Below are 17,372 nucleotides of genomic sequence, written 5' to 3' on the forward strand. Positions count from 1 at the left end.
AAAGATGTTTTGGATAATAAATAGCTTGAGAACAGATGTTGTTTGGGAGTATGTCAAAATTGGGAAATGTGAAAATTCATGCTCAACATTCTAGGTCAGGGGTAGGGAACCTATGGCTCGAGAGCCACATATGGCTCACCACTAACCTGTGAGGAAAACTATGGAAACTGCTGGTGAGAAAGTGCAGGAATAGGAGCGATACGCTGGTATTATGGCATTGACACTACCCCCAGCGCCCTTTAATCTTTTTTTTCATTAGACTCTTTTGCAAGGATTTTCTCATTGATACTCATTGATTAGCAACAATTTAACAATGTTGTCAAAAGAATTCCGAGACTTTTTGAACTTTAAAAGTGGTCAAGTGACCAAAACAGGGACACATTTTCCCGTATGTTGACTTTTAAAGTCAGAGCAAGGCTCTCAAGGATTAACATTTAAAAAATATGAATCGTTTATGGCTTTTTTTTCCATCAAAAAGGTTCCCGAACCCTGATCTAGGTTAACATGAAGCCGGTAAGATGTTCCTAGCACAGTAACAGAATGGAATTTCTACATGTTTTTACATATATTGGATTTAATAAGTTGGAAACAACTTCCTTTTCTCCTCCTTTGAATTTATTTGATGAAACATGAAAGTGGATAATCACACTAAAATTCAACACCATTGGAATACAAAACCACGTAAATAGCAAATTTCCTTCTAGAACTTGGACCACATACTGCATGGCACTGACAACTAGCAGCATTTACAGAAATACAAACAATCGTGCACACTCTAATATTTATTGTATACATTATGTCCAGCAAAAGAATGACTGAATACAGTTTTGTTGGGTAGTCCACGACGAGCTGGCTGGCAACCAACCCATTTTTTAGCCATTTCTTGGCTACATCAAGGTCCAAAAAGATTTTGGACTATATACGCATTTCATCTTCAAGACATTGTTTCTTGTTAAAGGTCACAACGTATTTGCTGCTTTTCTTTGTCCTTGCTGATTTTCTGTGGAGTCCGTTTGGACTCATTGACCTCTTGAGCAAACTTTTTGTAATCCATCACACTGCTCTGGGTCAGGCCTCCTGCAAATTGGATACCCAAGTCTCTGATGTGAACTCTAACATTTGCCAAACTTCTTCGCCACGCATCGTGGTGATGGGAGCCCTGACGTTTATGTTTGCTATCACCACGGTTCGATTTCTGATATTCTTCGCCAACCGTTTTGGGGACCACTTTATCGTCTTCATTCCCAGTATGGCTTTTCTTCTCGTTAGCATCCACATTCCTGGTGATATCGCCACTTTGCAAATTTTCCTCGGTACTACAGTATGTGTTCACTGTGCCTTTGTGTTGCAGGTGCAACTCTTCCCACTCACCGGAGTCCGTCTTTAAGTGTGGATGACTGCCATTTTTATTTTTAGCTTCCAACATATTGACGGTCTCTTCGGGGTGACTGGAATATGGAGGTACTTTGTTCTGTGTGGCCCAGGCACTTGTGTCTGCTTTCCTTTCCACTGCCGCCTTCGGTATCGGGGCTGAAATGGGCGGGGCTGAGATGGGCGGGGCTGACGCGGGCGGGGCAGGTGAGGGCGGAGATGGCGAAGGTTCCGTCTGCTCCCTATCCTCCACAAATTCGAGGGAGGAGCCAAGGACGGTGGCTAGCTCGGGTGTAGCCTCCACCAAATTTAGCAAGTTCTCGGCATCCGGCGGGAAAGAGGCAGTATTTGTCCTGATCTGCGAAGGCGTTGTTTGACAGGAGAACGCAGCCTCTGAAATGGTGGAGACTTGGAGATGTGGGAAGAGGCGACGGAAAGTGCGAGGTGACATTTGAAGACGATTTAGGACATCAGTGAGAAGGAGCCAGTTCCTGGGACTGGAAAGATGGCAAGAAGGAGAACACAAAGTGGAATAAATTAACCTAATAAAACCAGATAAAAACTCTGGGGCCAGCTAGCAGGGGCAACTACATATGTGTTTCCACATTCATTTAGTGTGGTCATACATTACAGTATATATATAGTATAAATATAGTATATTGCAGTACATTTGAGACTTTTGACAAAGCAAACTGTTAACTCAGAAGATGATGCTGCCTATGTGCAACACACTTATCTCTTAATTTATTTATCAATAAACTGTTTATTACCTATTTATTTATTTCTGTCTTTTTCTGTGTCTGTATTCTCACCCCCTTGCTACTGTGACAATAAAATGTCCCGAATACAGGATGAATAAAGTTATCTAATCTAATCACATGAAAATAAAAGCATCAAAAAATGTTTATGAAATTCTGACTAATAAAATAGCAATTACACACAATTACTCAAAAAGAGCAACATAAGACTTGTTATTTGATTACAATGCTAAATTGCAAACAGCCTACACGTTTGGAAAACCTTCAAATCTGAGCTGAAGGTCATCAGACTGTAGCACAGACACACTTACCCCACTGATGGTGACACCTGCAGGGTGTAGCATGGAAGCAATGGTTGGTCTGACAGCTCAAATTCAAACGCCTCTCCTCTGACCTGTCGATCTGTCTCTTCCCCCTCACCCTCCTCATCTTCAGGCCCAGGGGGGTCGGCTAGGATGTCGTAAACTCCGCCCTCGCTGCTTGGTTCTGTCAAAGTGTTCAAAAAAAGGCACAATCCATACAGTGTCGAATCACTTTGCACATTCTAGAGCAGATATCGGCAAACTACGGCCCACGGGCCACATCCGGCCCGGTAGGGCTTTTAATCCGGCCCTCCGATGTTGTCCAATTAATGTTTTTTTTTCCCACCAAGATGGCGCCGTCACTTGGAAGCCAGTGACAGTAGCTCTGTCCACTCTTATTTGTTTATCGTGTTTTACAGCCCCTCTATCTTTTTTTAAATTACATTTTACTATTACGTAATACATTCCTTTTTAATTGACTTAGTACTTTATACTTTTTACTTTAATGATGAGTGATGAGAATGTTAATACTCTAGTCCTTTTTTTCTGTTTATGTTTCATATGTACTCTTAACGGATGCACTTTTTTATATGTATCGTATCTTGTGCTGACCTGGCCCATCTGTCAAATTTTTAAAGTCAATGTGGACCCCGGGCCGAAAAATTTTCCCTACCCCTGGTCTAACTTGACGTCACAAGCAAATGAACAGCCGATTCCTTCAATCCTTTTGGTTTTTAGCATTTCTTCACTTAAATGTGCGTGATTGTGTGAAACTAACCGCACACAGAACTGCCGTAAAAATCCCAACAGACTCCAGAATCACCTTCCAACCTTCCCTGGAGATCAGCGAGATATTCTGTGGAGAGAGGGAATGAGACGGGCCATTAGCGACCCGCGACGACGGCGGCGGAAAGATAACAAAAGGAGACGCTCTAACAGTGGGAGACGGGCGTGTTCAGACGGGGGCGGCGGATCGCCTAGAGAAGACGGATGCCGGCAGGTGTGTACGTGTAAGTGCGTGTGTGTGGTTTTGCACGGCAGTAAGCTGCTTTGGGATTCAGCAGCCGAGCCTCATTAAAACCCTCTGGAGGGAGAGAACAAACACAGGCGGTGAATTGTAATCAGGCTGTCGGACGCACAAACGCTGCAGCACTTTTCTCGTCTTTTAGTGTGCACAAGCAACTGAAATGTGCAGAAAGTAGATGGACACTTTACTAACTGGTCCAACTTAAGTGGAAATACTGGTCAATAGTCATCGTATCCTCCCCATTTGGAGAAATTTGAATGGAGCAAATAGTTATGAACGCCTTCCAAAATGTTGAGAGCGTCTGAATAATTTAAACCGTAAATGTACACACACACACACTTAGACTTTGAACTAGTTGAGACTGGCTAAATGGTGCTCGTACGTTTGGTCGCCGGTCTTTTGGTCACAGGTCTTTTGGTCGCCGGTCTTTTGGTCGCCGCAATTCGTGACAGAGAGTTTACTGTTGAAACCAGCTCTCAAAATTGTATTCATGAGACAGAGTTTAATATCTAAGAGAGAGAATTTAATATCTAAGTACTGTTTAATATCTAAGTACATTTGACCGGCGACTAAACGTCTGATCACAGGCTCAACAGTGTTTCATTTGATTTCAAACCAAAATCTGACACAATCGAATTATCAATAGTAAATTATGTGTCACTTATTATACAGCACAATTATAATATCCAATAGGTAGACTGTTTGGACAGCTGTGAATGTGCCTTATGAAATGCATTAAAACACCTTTGTTTTGATGTATGGGGAAGAATTGCCTTCACATGCAAAAACCTCTAAACGACACACTTGTATTCTCCTCCTACCCTCCAAGAAGGTTTCCATGACAACACTATTGGCCATGTTTATGGGTCGTTGTCCAGAGGACGAGGTCAGCGTTGGGTCAGCACCACAGGACAGCAAGAATCGTACCACCTCCATGTGATTATTCTCAACAGCGTCATGAAGTGGTCTAATGACAGAAATCAGAGTCACAGCTGAGCACGGATAAAACATCCTAAAAGTACTCGCTTTGGACCAAAAGTCTTAAGCACATAACAAAATATTTGGTCAAATGGGAGCAGTTTGTTGACTTTTGTGAGTTATACGTATTTACGACCAACCTGGTTCCGTCTTGAGAACTGCAGTTGACGTCTGCCCCGTGCTCTACCAGGTGACGCACAATGGCGAGCCACCCGCAAGTGGAGGCCTCGCGCAGGGTGCAATAACCAGAATTGTCTTTGTGGTTGACGTCGCAGGGCTTCAGCTGCGGAGAGGAGAAATGTTCATTTAATTTTCATACTGCACAAGGGTCATGGGGGCTTTTGGAGCCTAACCCAGTCAACTATGGGAACCGGGCAGGGGACACCCTGAATTGGTGGCCAGCCAATTGCAGTAACTAGGGGCAATTTAGAGTGTTCTACCAACATGTCTTTGGGACAAACCCTGGAGTACCCAGAAAAAAACCCACACAAGTCCGAACTATTATTATTATCATTTCAACAATTCCAATCTATTATTGGATCCAAAATAGATTATTAATATACCATACATCAGCGGTGTCAAACTCAACTACACTGCCAAAATTAATTAATGAATAAATTGATAGCTTTCTCGATCGTGCTAACCGATAGATATTTTTGGAAATACAAATTAGTACACATTTTTGCAATTATTGATTTAAAATGAGGAAACACAGGAAATAATCTACAATCTTCATTTGAATTTGATCATAAAACAGAAAGTTACCTTCTCGGTCCACACAAAATGATGTGGCGGGCCAGATTTGGCCCCCGGGCCAGCACTTTGACACCTGAGCTATACATGGCAAGTAGATGTTGGCTAGAATGTAATGACGTTCAACCACCTTTCTATTGTGATTGTTTACCATACAGTATAGTTCAGGAGTAGGGAACCTATGGCTCGGGAGCCTTATGTGGCTCTTTTGGTGGGTGCATGTCTCCCAGATAACCTGTCAGTTAATATATGGAGTTCTGAACGCACCAAAAGGAGCATCAAGTCAGCACTGTGGCATTGACGCTACATCTAGCGCTGCTTCAATAATTATTTTTTAATTAGACGACTCTTTATGCATACAGTGATTAGCGACAGCGTAACAATGTTGTCAAAAGAATTCAGTGAGTTTTTCTACTTTAAAAGGGGTGAAATGAGGGCGCACATTTTCAAGTAGTATTTTAATTTCTGGAGTATGGCTCTCAAGGAATAATATTTGAAAATATGAATTGTTTACAGCTCTCTCTGTCATAAAGACTACGAATCCCTGGTATAGATAGTACCTCATCTCCATGCGGCAACAGTGTCGATGGCACGGGTTCGACGCCAAGGTTTAGCTGGAGAGTTGGCGTGCTCTCTTCAGATAAAACCTACATGAGTACAAAATATACAGTTGTTAGTAATTATAATGTTTGTATTTAGTAGCCTTTTCAAAGTGACTTTGTAATAAGCCCAGTTGACTTCTGGGTTGGCATATTCAGGTACGCGCTTCCACGTCAACACGAAAAAAAATGGGCCAGACGGCAGCCCGTTTGTGTTTGTCTGTCGATGGGAATCTCTATCTCAGAGCTGCTGACAGCGGTGACTGCCTCTGTGCGTGACGCCCATGTGCAGACGGTGCTCGCCGCCACGCTTCAGTAGGCACAATACATGCTTTGCCCTGGAGGGGTGCGTGTCTGCGTACGCCAGCTCGCTGCCCGGCAACGACGGATGGTAAAGTGACAGAAGATGGTGTACGCGTTCACACGTTCACACTGCCAGAGGAAATGCCTACTATGCTGTCAGAAAAATGACGGCCGAACGCACGCGCAAAACTCAGGGCGGAAAAGAGAAAGAAAACGCTATTCGCTGTTACTATGATTTCCAGGCCCTCTATTTCCATGTTGTTTTATCAGGTTGATTTTGCAAACAGTTGGACATACAAGTATATATTTTTTCTGTCCCAGGAAAATAATGCTGAGAAGCCCATGATGTCAGAGATGAGGCTAACAAATTGTCTTGGTGGACAATCTCACAATAAACACCACAAAAACGAAAGAAATAATTCTGGACTTTCGCAAACGCAGCACAGATCTTGGCCCAAATGGAGTATGCGTAGACAGGGTCCAGTCCTTCAAATCCTGGGGGTCCATGTCACGGACAAGCTCTCCTGGTCTACCAACACCACGGCAGTGGTGAAGAAGGCCCAGAAACGACCATTTTCTGAGGGTACTCAGTAGGAACAACATGGACACTAAGTTTCTGGTAACAACCTTCTATAGAGCCACTGTGGAGAGCATCCTGGCATACTGCATTACAGTGTGGTAGCAGACAGAAAGGCCATGCAGAGACTGATCAATACCGCCCAGAAGATTTTCGGCTGCTCTCTGCCCTCACTGGATGACATTGCCAGCCCTCGCAATCTCAGCAGGTAGTAAGTACCACCCTGGTTGCAACCTGTTCCAGCTGCTGGCCTCTGGCAGGAGCTACAGGTCTCACAAAGCACGGACAAATAGACTTAAGGACAATTTTTTTCCCTCACAGCCATCAGGACTTGCGATAGCACGATACATACAATCCCTTCTGTGCAATAACAATGTGCAAGATCTTAGATTATGCAATATTTTAGAATTTACCTTGCCAGGATGTGACACTTTTTATTTTTATTTTACTAATTCTTATTTTTGTTTTTTGTTTTTTTTACTGGGAAAACCCACTTTGTCACTCTCTCACTTCCGCGAAATCTGTCTAATTTTAGTATACTATTAAACGCATTTTACTAATATCAAACCATTTATTTGTTACTTTGTTAATAGATGCCGAATTAGAACAAACAAAAATGTTTTTCCAATCCAATATCCTGTTTTTGGTGTATTTTCAGAGGGTTGGAATGAATTAATTTGTTTTTAGTTAGCTTCTATGGAGAAAATCAACATATGAGCTCAGTCCCGGAACGCATTAAGGTTGTATCTCGAGGTACCACTGTATAGGTGAAACAGATTAAAAGCATTACAAAAGTCCACTAGCTTAATGCTAACTACACTATACCTTCCACCATAGGCAGGCGATGGAAATTAGCATCATTTTACCTGAAATATTCATGGACCAATTTTCAGTACTCACCTGTTCAGTCATCTTCTCCCCATCACGATCCTTCTTTTGTGTCCCGCTCATGTGCTTGGTCTTGCCGTGGCGTTTCGCTGAGGAATTTTCCAGATCGACGTCAGATGAGGACAGGAGTGACGGAGGTTCGATGGTGTTAGCCATGGGCTTCTCATGCTTTTCCCGAAGACAGGACGTAGCCACGAGGGAGGGCTGCCCGAGTCCAGGGCCGCCAACCTGCTCAGGTAATTGCAGGTGTGGGTCCATGTGGACAGCTAAAAAATCAGAACGGCTGAATTAAGGCAAAGCCTGTAAGTAATGTCCTGAAATATTAAAAAAAAATAAGCTCAGTTGATGAATTGCTTACGAGCCAATTAAATGAGCCTAAAAGAAGCTTCGGCAGTTTTATGTGTAAATATGGAGGTGCACCTTTTAAAGCGAGGACCAGACATCAAAATGTGATGAAATCGGAACAGGGACAGACGGTAAGGACAGTCAAGTAGCAGACAATCCCGCTTCCGAGTTGTGGTCGATAGCAATTTAGTGCACGTTCAATAAAGCTTGTCATTTGGCCAGCGCATGACTGTACATCATCATTTGCAATTACAACACGTTACATGCCCTTAAAATGGAATGCCCTGCACAATTTCAGAAATGTGGAGGTACAACTCAGTGAGATTAAGCATGTGGTGGAATCCAAGGCCCTTGAATTCATTTTAAAAACGACTTTACAATAACCAAAACAAAACTGAATACCTTTCAAGTCATCTTCAGGTAGACGGGGCTTTTTGAAGCAGGGGTCATTCAGCTCCATGCAACTCTTTTGCATGTTTTTGTCCTCCAGGTTTACATCTGTTATGTGAAACATTATGATTTGATGTGGATTATCGTATAATGCCAAAGAATGGTCACTGAGATTCAATTGCTAGTCAATGAAGCTGGTGGTATGAAGGATGACAACTAACCAGTGGCCTTTTGTGGTGTTTTTTTTATCCAGCTGTCTTCTGTTCGTCTTCGCTTCATCCACCGACCACCGATGCTGCTCTGGTGAAATGGCTCCAGGGTGAATATGTGCTTATGGTTTGTCACCATACTGGGATCCAAACCTTTGGGTTCCAAAACACAGAGGATCGTTTGGTCACGTGAAGCAGAGCCCTTGCTACACGATGATCACCTTGCCTCTTTGTGTCTTTTGGGTTCATTTATGTTCTTGTCTGATGAGCAACGCGGTGAATCGAAATGCAAAACAATGGAAATATTTGGAAAAATGACTTTTTACAGGCGTTTGTTTTCATTGGGGCGGTTCGGGGTCAAATTTAACTAGCGTATTTTCACGACTATAAGGCGCACCTTGGGGATGGCATCTGCATATTTAACAGTATTGTTTCAGTTCAGGCGTTTGTGTTTTTTTAATGTCCGACAGTGGTGGTTTTTCGTTTTTGGTTTTCTGTTTTTTCCATATATAAGGCGCACTGGATTATAAGGCGCACTGTCTATTTTGGAGAAAATTTAAGACTTTTAAGTGCGCCTTATAGTCGTGAAAATACGGTAAACGGTATATTATATATTTATATATATTCTTCTAGGGAAAAAAAATTCTGAACCACTTATCCACACTTATCGGAGTGGGGTGCTGGGGCCTATCCCAACCAATCGCAGAGGAAGAATTTTTTCCCTTTAATTATTCATTTGATTAATTTTGTTATGGGACCACAATAATGTGTTCCAGTGAATGCTTAAACAGTTTCACCAAGGTTGTGGTGAAAATCTTGGTGGCACTTTTATCAACTCAAAGTCCACACGTGATCCAAGACTTGAAATGTGCATGTCCTTATTAGCACGTCAAGCGAGTTCAAGGACAAAACGTGTATGCATGTGAGAATGAACATCCTCCAGCAAAACACTGAGGAATTCCGCTTACCTCTCTCTGCTTCCATGTGGGGTGTGGGAGGGGGGTCTCCTATCTTCCCCTCACTCTGCTGGCAGAGCTCCAACCCCCCGCCGTCACTCCCCCCTGCATCACACCACTGATCGTTTGCCAGCGCAGCCTCCCCTGCCGCCGCTTTCTCGCCTTCCTGGTTTTCCTTCATCTGAGAAGAAGGCAGACTCTTAAAATGGTGGAATATCAAAATGCAGCCATTTTCCACTCTTTTCATATCACGTTTTCAGCAATTGATTTTAGGCTTTCAATTTCCTACCACAGCACTAGTCTTTAGTCTTTAAGGCTAGAGTCTCGAGTTGCATGACTTGAATCAAGTAAGGTGCATAACCAAATTCAGGACTTGAAACTTGATTGGCTTAATCTTAGGCCACATTCACACTGGAGCCAATTCCAATTTCTCAGTCATCCAGCATGAACAGTCAATTAATTACAAGTTTTTCAAATATGGGCTCATACAAATTTGGATATTTTGTATAGATGCCACCTATAAAGTAAAGTCATCAACCACTGCTCAACAAAACAAACCAAATACGCTATTGAGCAATGTTGGCTATAGGGGCAGAAGATACCTTATCTTTGGTGATACTGCATGTAAAACTATCAGGTCAAAAAAATGTTGGCTTGGGCGGGGTAGAAACCCTCAAAATCGTTCCAAAACCGTGATTCCTGAACGTACCATGTTTACTTCAGTAAATACTGTGAAACATAACAATGTGTTACAGTGAAAACGTGTCTGTGTCTAAAAGACTGAGTGAAAACATGGGGCGTTCAATCTCATTGGTGAGTAATACTTCCACACCCTAGCCGCTTTGACAAATAATTTATACTAAGGAAGGACAGTTTTATGGCCCCTTTGCTAGTGTCCCAAATATCAGGAAGCGAAGAATTAAATTTAGCAAGGCTTCCTCCATTGTCCTTACGGCGTTTCTTCTGAATGCAACCGCAAGATAAGAACCAAATCACTCGGCCAGCCTCTCTGCTAATGGACGCAATTTCTGACTTCACAGCAGCACCGCTCTCGAATAGAACATGTTTCTATTTGTGGAGCTGCCACATCACACAAATTCGCTTTTTCCGCGCCACGACACACGGTTTTGTGGTTATCGCCCTCTCACCACTTACACAAGAAACATGCTTGAAATGAAACAATATTTTAGGTACTAGGTTGTCCTAAGTTTACTATTTAAACTGAAGATTTTTTCAGTGCTAAAGTGACCACGAGTTTGTGAAATAGTGATGATATATTTTTTTAAATGATAGATCATACCTTGTACAATTCCGGACTCGTCCAGTTGTGCTGAAAAACACCAGGTTCTTCGGTTTCATGTTTTGGTCGACTATTCAAATGGCCGTGGAAAGATTCCTTGAAGGTACTGGTGGGAGTATCCTTACCCACACCAGGCTGGAGATCCATGAATTCCTGGGTGTCCCTATTGGTCTCACTCAAGACGGTGACTCTAGAATAGTTTTTCAGCAAATGATCTTGAGCTAAGCAACCTCTGACATTGTGTCTATTTTCAGAAGGCTTGAGAGCAACGCATTGACTTTCGTCTAACGTGATTTGTTCTGTTAGGTTGATGGAGACACCTGATTCAGTTTTGGTGTTGACTCCCCCATTGGAGACTTGTATAGGGACTGTTCCCCATGCTGTTGTTTCATTCGTACAAATGGAACCATTTGATGGAGAGCTGGGTCTAACAGCCGGACACGCCGGGAATCGGGTGGATGTGGTGCAGATACAACTGTCTTTGTCTGAACAGTTATTTGTGGAGGAATTCTGATTGACAAAGTCTTCATCATCATTTGCATCAAGTCCAATGGGAAGATGATCAATTATTGGCAACCTTTTCGAATTACCACTTTGCTTCTTTTTTGAGAACTGTTCTGGAGTCGTTCGGGCACAATGGTCAGGGAAGTCTTGAGATGGAGTAAGAGAATCCTCATCCATCGGGGCTTCCTCACTGGGCCGTTGCAGGAGTGTGTGGGCATTTAAACCTTGTTCTCCGGCAGGTTGGTTAGTGAAAAAACGGTTTTCATGCTTGAGGGATACTTCATCTTTAATGTCTTCAAAAGGCACATCAGCATTTACTGCGTTATCTTTGACCTCAGTCGACATTTTGCAAAAAGATTTCGAGATTTGGGTTAAAGTCTGTTTGCTTCTGCTCCCACTCTGCTCAGGATCTGGTTTCTTGACCTGGCTTTCTTGGTTTCTGTAATGGTCTACATTACAGGTTTTTGAAAGAGACTTGTTTGGGTGTTCATTGAGGTCTCTGTGAGCTGGCCCTGGAAGCAAATCGCCCAGTGGATCTGGGCAGAAGTGGCCAAGTCCTTTGCCTGTTATGGACGACGCGTGCTGCAAGGAAACATCTTCTAAAGTCGAGTGTGAAGGATAACCGTGGCTGAAGCCTAAATAATCTGGAATATTTGAGTCAGTGAGACTTTGTGTGGAAATGGATTCCACATCAAGATTCAGTTTTTTGGGAAGATTTGGTTGATTGTCTTGATCTTCAAATTTGGAAAGCACATGTTTTCCAGAGAAGGTTTCTCTCTTGATACTGCTTTCAGTATGCACTCTTGGTTGGTCCAGCTTTCTAAAATGGAATGGTTCAATAAAGCTTTCCAATGATGAAACGCCAGCTTGTACTGATTTTGTTTCTGCCAAGCTTTGATTCTGTAAAACATGTTCAACGACATCTGCACTCAGAGTGGAAGTTAAAGAGTCCATTTTGGAAATTTCTGGAATCTTTGCTGAGAAATTTGCAGAGGGAAAAGTAACATCTTTTAGATGTTTCTTCCTACTAGTCCGTACCCTACAAGGCATCTGGGCCATGACTTCTATTTTTGACTTGGAACGGTCTGATGATTCTTTAATCTTCTTGGCAGAAAGATCCAAAGGTTTTTGATGCACTTTTCTCTCTCCTGGTGTTCTTTCCTGTGACAGGAAGCGAGTGGTACTGGTGCTTTTTGTTTGCCCTAGCGAGGCTAGTTTAGAACTATGACTGCCAAGGGGAGAAAATCCAAACATTTCCTTTGACGATGATGTGCTCCTCTTTGAGGTTTTCCAAGAGTCTACACTCATCGAAACTGAGGCAGAACTTGAACGGCTTACTGGATCACATACAGAGCTAGTCCTGCTAGTAGCACCAGTCTCGATGGAGGTGGGGTGACAGGACTCTGCATTATTTTTGTTGAGATGGCGCTGGTCAAGGTGAAAAGAAGATGATAGCGGCTCTTGGTGAAGAGAGGTGCCAAAAGTGGACGGGTCTCCATGTACCAGAGGTTCTTGCAATGCGTGCAAGGCTGTGAGGGCAGCTTGGGTGGATGCATGGATTCTCAAATAGGTTTCCAATTGGGAGGAAACATATGCAGGAGAGTATGGGGCGAAGTAGAAAAGTCTGTCATCTGGTGAGCCGCTTTCAGCACCAGATAAGCACAAGGATGGGCATGCTAACTGCTGGTATATGGATGGGGAAGACTGGGCCAGATACGCAGCCTTATACGCTAAGCCAAGAAAAGGGTACATGGTAAAATCAATGTAAGGATTTATCCAAGGGAATTTCAGGAAGTTACTGACACTATTCAGTCCAGAATCCAAAGGCTTGTCATTGAGGGTAGGGAAAACGGGTTCTCCCTGAAGCTCTTTTGATAGATTCTTGCAAAACCCATATGCAGGTGGAAGAGATGTTCCTGGTCGGGCCTGCTTAGCTGAAATAGGTTCTATATCTGGAAGGAAAACTGTGTCGCGTTGGAGCTTTCTTTTGACCGAAGTCTTGGTGTCCACATTGAGGGAGGTAAGAGGGTCCATCCATAAAGCAGTTCTGGCGTCCACCTGCAATGCAAGAGAGTCCAGGCATGATGAGAAAAAAAAAGAGTAGGTGTAACTGTAATTCATTTAGGAGCATAAAATATGAGGGATATACTGAAAATACAGTTGCTGTCATTTGTCAGATGACGGTTTTGGTATGAAACTTTTTTTTGCCCAATAAATAAAACCGAAGTTGAATTTGCTTTGGGCACAACCAAAATGTAGAGTGTGTGTTGGGTCGGTACAGCCATTATGAGCAATGGAAAACAGGGCAATCAGATTGTTTGACAGGCTTTCTACGTGCCGACAAGTTCTCTTTTTTCATGGGAATGAAAGTTAAAATGAGTGAAACACCTAAATCAATCAATCAATCAGCCAATAAATCAAAACATCTTTGTATAGGACATTTCAACAGCTAAATGCTGCAAAAAATGCTTGCAAGAGTAAACACAAGAACAATAATACTACAACAATAGAGAAAAATAGAAAAGAAAAAAGCACAGATTCAGACTAGAGCCAGGTGTAAAGGCTAGCTTGAAACAAAATAGGTTTAAAGGTCTGGACTTGTTGGAATATTCACAGTAGTGTATAGCCAGCGGAAAGCAGAGCCCTGCTAGGAAGATATTCAGTCACCATTTCAGAGGAAAGCCTTTGAAGGTTTTGTAAGCAGACAGAATGATTTTGACCTCCACCCTAAATAGCACCGGAAGCCAGTGAGGAAAGCAGAGGACGGAGGCTGACATGGGAGCATTCGGAGGTGTTAGTGAGGAGGCCAGCTGCTGCATTTTTCACCAATTGGAGCAGCAGTAATTTAAAATGCACAGGGAAAATTAAACCATGCAAATGAACCGTGTGAAACCCCAAGCCAGACGTGTTACAACGCCCTTTCATCAGGCATGACTTTGGTTTTTGGACTTTTTGGTTCAATAAGCGCCATATCTAGAAGAGCTAAGCTCGTGTCTCCATCTGTCTTGGCCACTGTTATGCACACGTCCCCCTGGTTGTGGTTTCCAATTCTAACAAACATGCAATGCCATGCCATGTTTCTAGATGCCAATAGGCAAGTGTTGTGTACTCCCTAAAAAAAAGTATACAGTGTCCCCCCGCTACTTCGCGGTTCAGCTACCGTGGACTCAGAGCTTCGCGGATTTTTTTTGGAAAAAAAGAAATTCAAATATTGCATTGAAACAACATATTTTACAGGTTTTTTTTTTGTTATAACATGAATTTTACTCTCTCTACCCGTATTCTATATGGTGTACTGTTTACAGGGGGTAAAAATAACTAAATTTGGAATTAAATTCAAATTAAGCATTTTTGAAGGGGAATCCCTACTTCGCGGAAATTCACTTATCGCGGGTGGTCCCGGTCCCCATTAACCGCGATAACAGTGGGAACACTGTATATATTTTAAATGTGAGGCGCTTTTAAGACATTTGCCTTTCAAGCTGTTAAGTCAGAACTACAAGTACAGGAGTGGAGCCTCATCTTTCCCTTCGAGAATGGTATTTCCGAGGTTTTGAGGATGTGGGGGCGTCTTAAAATCAGGGAATCACAGGTAATGCGTCACTAGCATGTGGTCTATAGCTAGTGACACTGACCTCAACCACGTCCATGCCAATGAGTCGTTCAGCTAAGCTAGCCAAAAGAGAGTGAGATTGGCTTTTTTTTTTGTTAAGCACAGAAATTTGGACAACAAATGTCAATTTACACCTCTGGGACATGTTGGCGAAAACGTTAATGTAAAAACCCATGTTGACCATATATTTACAAGCGTGACTTTTAGAGCTTTGGTGTGACGTTTGGCAAGACACACCCTCATTTTCAATGTTAGTTCGCTCCTCCCAGTCAAAATGGATTGGACATGCAGTGCCATTAATGGGACTGAAAGATTTATTTACACAGCAAGTCTTCCTGGTTCAATAGAATTGGATGTCTATTGCCATCAATGGCATACAAAGACTTGAATACTGTATAATATAATTTATGAAAAATAAAAATGCAATACTTATCGATAAAAAGCGTTGTTTAATTAACACAGATGATCGTTCATGGGTGTCAACAAAAAAGTTCTTTTTTAATTCCCCAAAATACTTTCTTAGCCTAAAAAGCATCGCCAAAATTATAATTATAAATGATGGCACATTTGAACATGGAATACACATGATTTCACCGGAATGGCGTTGCCCCTGACAATGTCAAAAGCCCCCCCATCTCAACCCCATCAGACGATTGGCGTGTCGCCTCCATCTAAGTTTCACCGACATCAACGGGACTGAAAAGTAGAAGGTTAAATGTGGTCTCACCTTTTGGCCTTGGGTCGGGAAGGTGTCATTTGTCTGCCCACGTGCCAGAGTAAACACCTCTGTCATCATGGCTGAAACGCGCTTGCACGTGCTCGGGGGTCCAGGGGGGACACGTCCAGTCCAACGTAACTAAATCGTGACACTGTCTCCCCGAATAACCCATTATATTCCATAGAGTGCCATGTTTGGTCTGCGCGGAGATCAATTTGTTTTTCCTCCTCACTTCTTCTGACCCACGCTCCATCCCACTGTCAATCGTCCGTGCTGTATTCACGTTTCCGGTTTTTCCTTCAAAATAAACAGGATACGGAGAGCAGACTCTGTAATGTAGAATATAAAGTTAAAGAAAAATACAACATTGCTTTCGTCAAAATAGTCATCGTTTCTCTCATATGCATGTGTTTATGTAATATGTATGTACAAATCAACAAATAAATAAACTAGAAATCTCAATCATCTCAGTAAAACTGTGAAGATGCAGTGTTTTTTTTCTCTAAAAACAAACAAATATAAATACTATAATATAAAAGTACTTAGGTGATGAATTTAAGTAAAATACAACTAAATTGGGAAGCACCATGAGTATATAATATGACAGGATCAGTATTGTATTTTAGAATGACCGTATATAGTATATTTTATGAAAATATGATGAAGTCATACAAATCTTGATGGTAACATGAGACGCCAGCCCCTCCACGTGGATTTATGGAAAAGTACATCTTCTCAAGATTAGTACTTTGTTTTTACACACCTGCATTTACTGTATTTTTGTTATCAAGTCTATAGGTTACATTGCATTTAGCACCTCTATTAAAACTGTTCATCCATTTTAATGTTTTGCTGAGTCCCACGACAAAATGTCACAGTAAATATCCTTCAAAAAATCAATATGGTTTTGAGCAAAGCTTAAAATGACCCTCTGCTGCCAATCAAATACATTAAGTAATAGATTAAAAGAAATAAAACCACTTTTTAGTTTGATTTTGGCGACGTCTGGTGGGCTAAGGCTGACAGTGTGGATCAATGGATGGATGAAAATTCATTCACTCATTTCAACAACACCTTTCCCATATCCAAGTAGTATTTGAAACTAGGGTTAGGGTCTTAAAGTGGGTTTAAAACCCAGTTGTTGATTTCCAATTATGGTTTAAGAAAAGGAGAGGAAAAGAAAACATTGACTTTTCTTAACAACACTTCAATTAAAATGCTGTGCAAAAATGTCTTTTTTGGGTAAAATCTAATTCTCCAGGTAAAAGAAAGAATTTCATGGCATATTTGCTGCTTTTAGGTGTCAAATTTGACCTGTTGACTCTAAATCAAGCAAAACTGCCAAAAACATGTTGTGGAACTTAAAACCAGTAGTAACTTAACATTCTACCTCTTGACTACACAAGGTTAAGATCATGTGACAGCCTAAGGATAGGAACACGTGGTTTGCAAAGAAATAACAACTAGCCATCTGTTTGAAAGATCCATAAATACTGGAATTTGATGGGGTTTTTTTCTTCTTCTTATGTGGTGGTCAGTTTGGCTGCTGGGATTTTGGAGGGCTGTGTGGGCTGATGATGCAGGCAAAGAGGGGGTCCTCTAGTCACTAGTGTACTGGTTGCGAGGGGGCGGTGTCCTCCGGGGTGTTAAATGAGCTTGCTAAATGGAAGCAGATGGTTTGTTTGGTGACATCATGACATCTTTTGGGGTTTTCCTTCACGGCTCCTGCGCCCAGTGTATAAATATGACATGGTTGCTTCTGTGACATCACATGAAGTAAC

At 42.1% G+C, this 17,372-nt stretch overlaps 1 protein-coding gene across 1 annotated transcript; it reads right to left on the reverse strand.

Annotated features, from left to right (window-relative positions):
- Positions 1-613: 613 nt before the first annotated feature.
- Positions 614-15,874, reverse strand: LOC144205120 (uncharacterized). Its single transcript, XM_077729240.1, has 12 exons — positions 15,601-15,874; positions 10,757-13,318; positions 9,469-9,637; positions 8,513-8,653; positions 8,304-8,399; positions 7,569-7,822; positions 5,750-5,836; positions 4,577-4,719; positions 4,280-4,425; positions 3,210-3,287; positions 2,441-2,615; positions 614-1,868 (listed from the first exon to the last, which is right to left on the reverse strand). Exons 1-12 carry the CDS (start codon positions 15,667-15,669, stop codon positions 953-955), a joined length of 4,836 nt encoding a protein of 1,611 aa, XP_077585366.1. The 5' UTR covers positions 15,670-15,874; the 3' UTR covers positions 614-952.
- Positions 15,875-17,372: the final 1,498 nt, after the last annotated feature.

The sequence above is a fragment of the Stigmatopora nigra genome, chromosome 1 (genome assembly GCF_051989575.1).
Source record: "Stigmatopora nigra isolate UIUO_SnigA chromosome 1, RoL_Snig_1.1, whole genome shotgun sequence".
Classification (NCBI taxonomy): Eukaryota; Metazoa; Chordata; class Actinopteri; order Syngnathiformes; family Syngnathidae; genus Stigmatopora; species Stigmatopora nigra.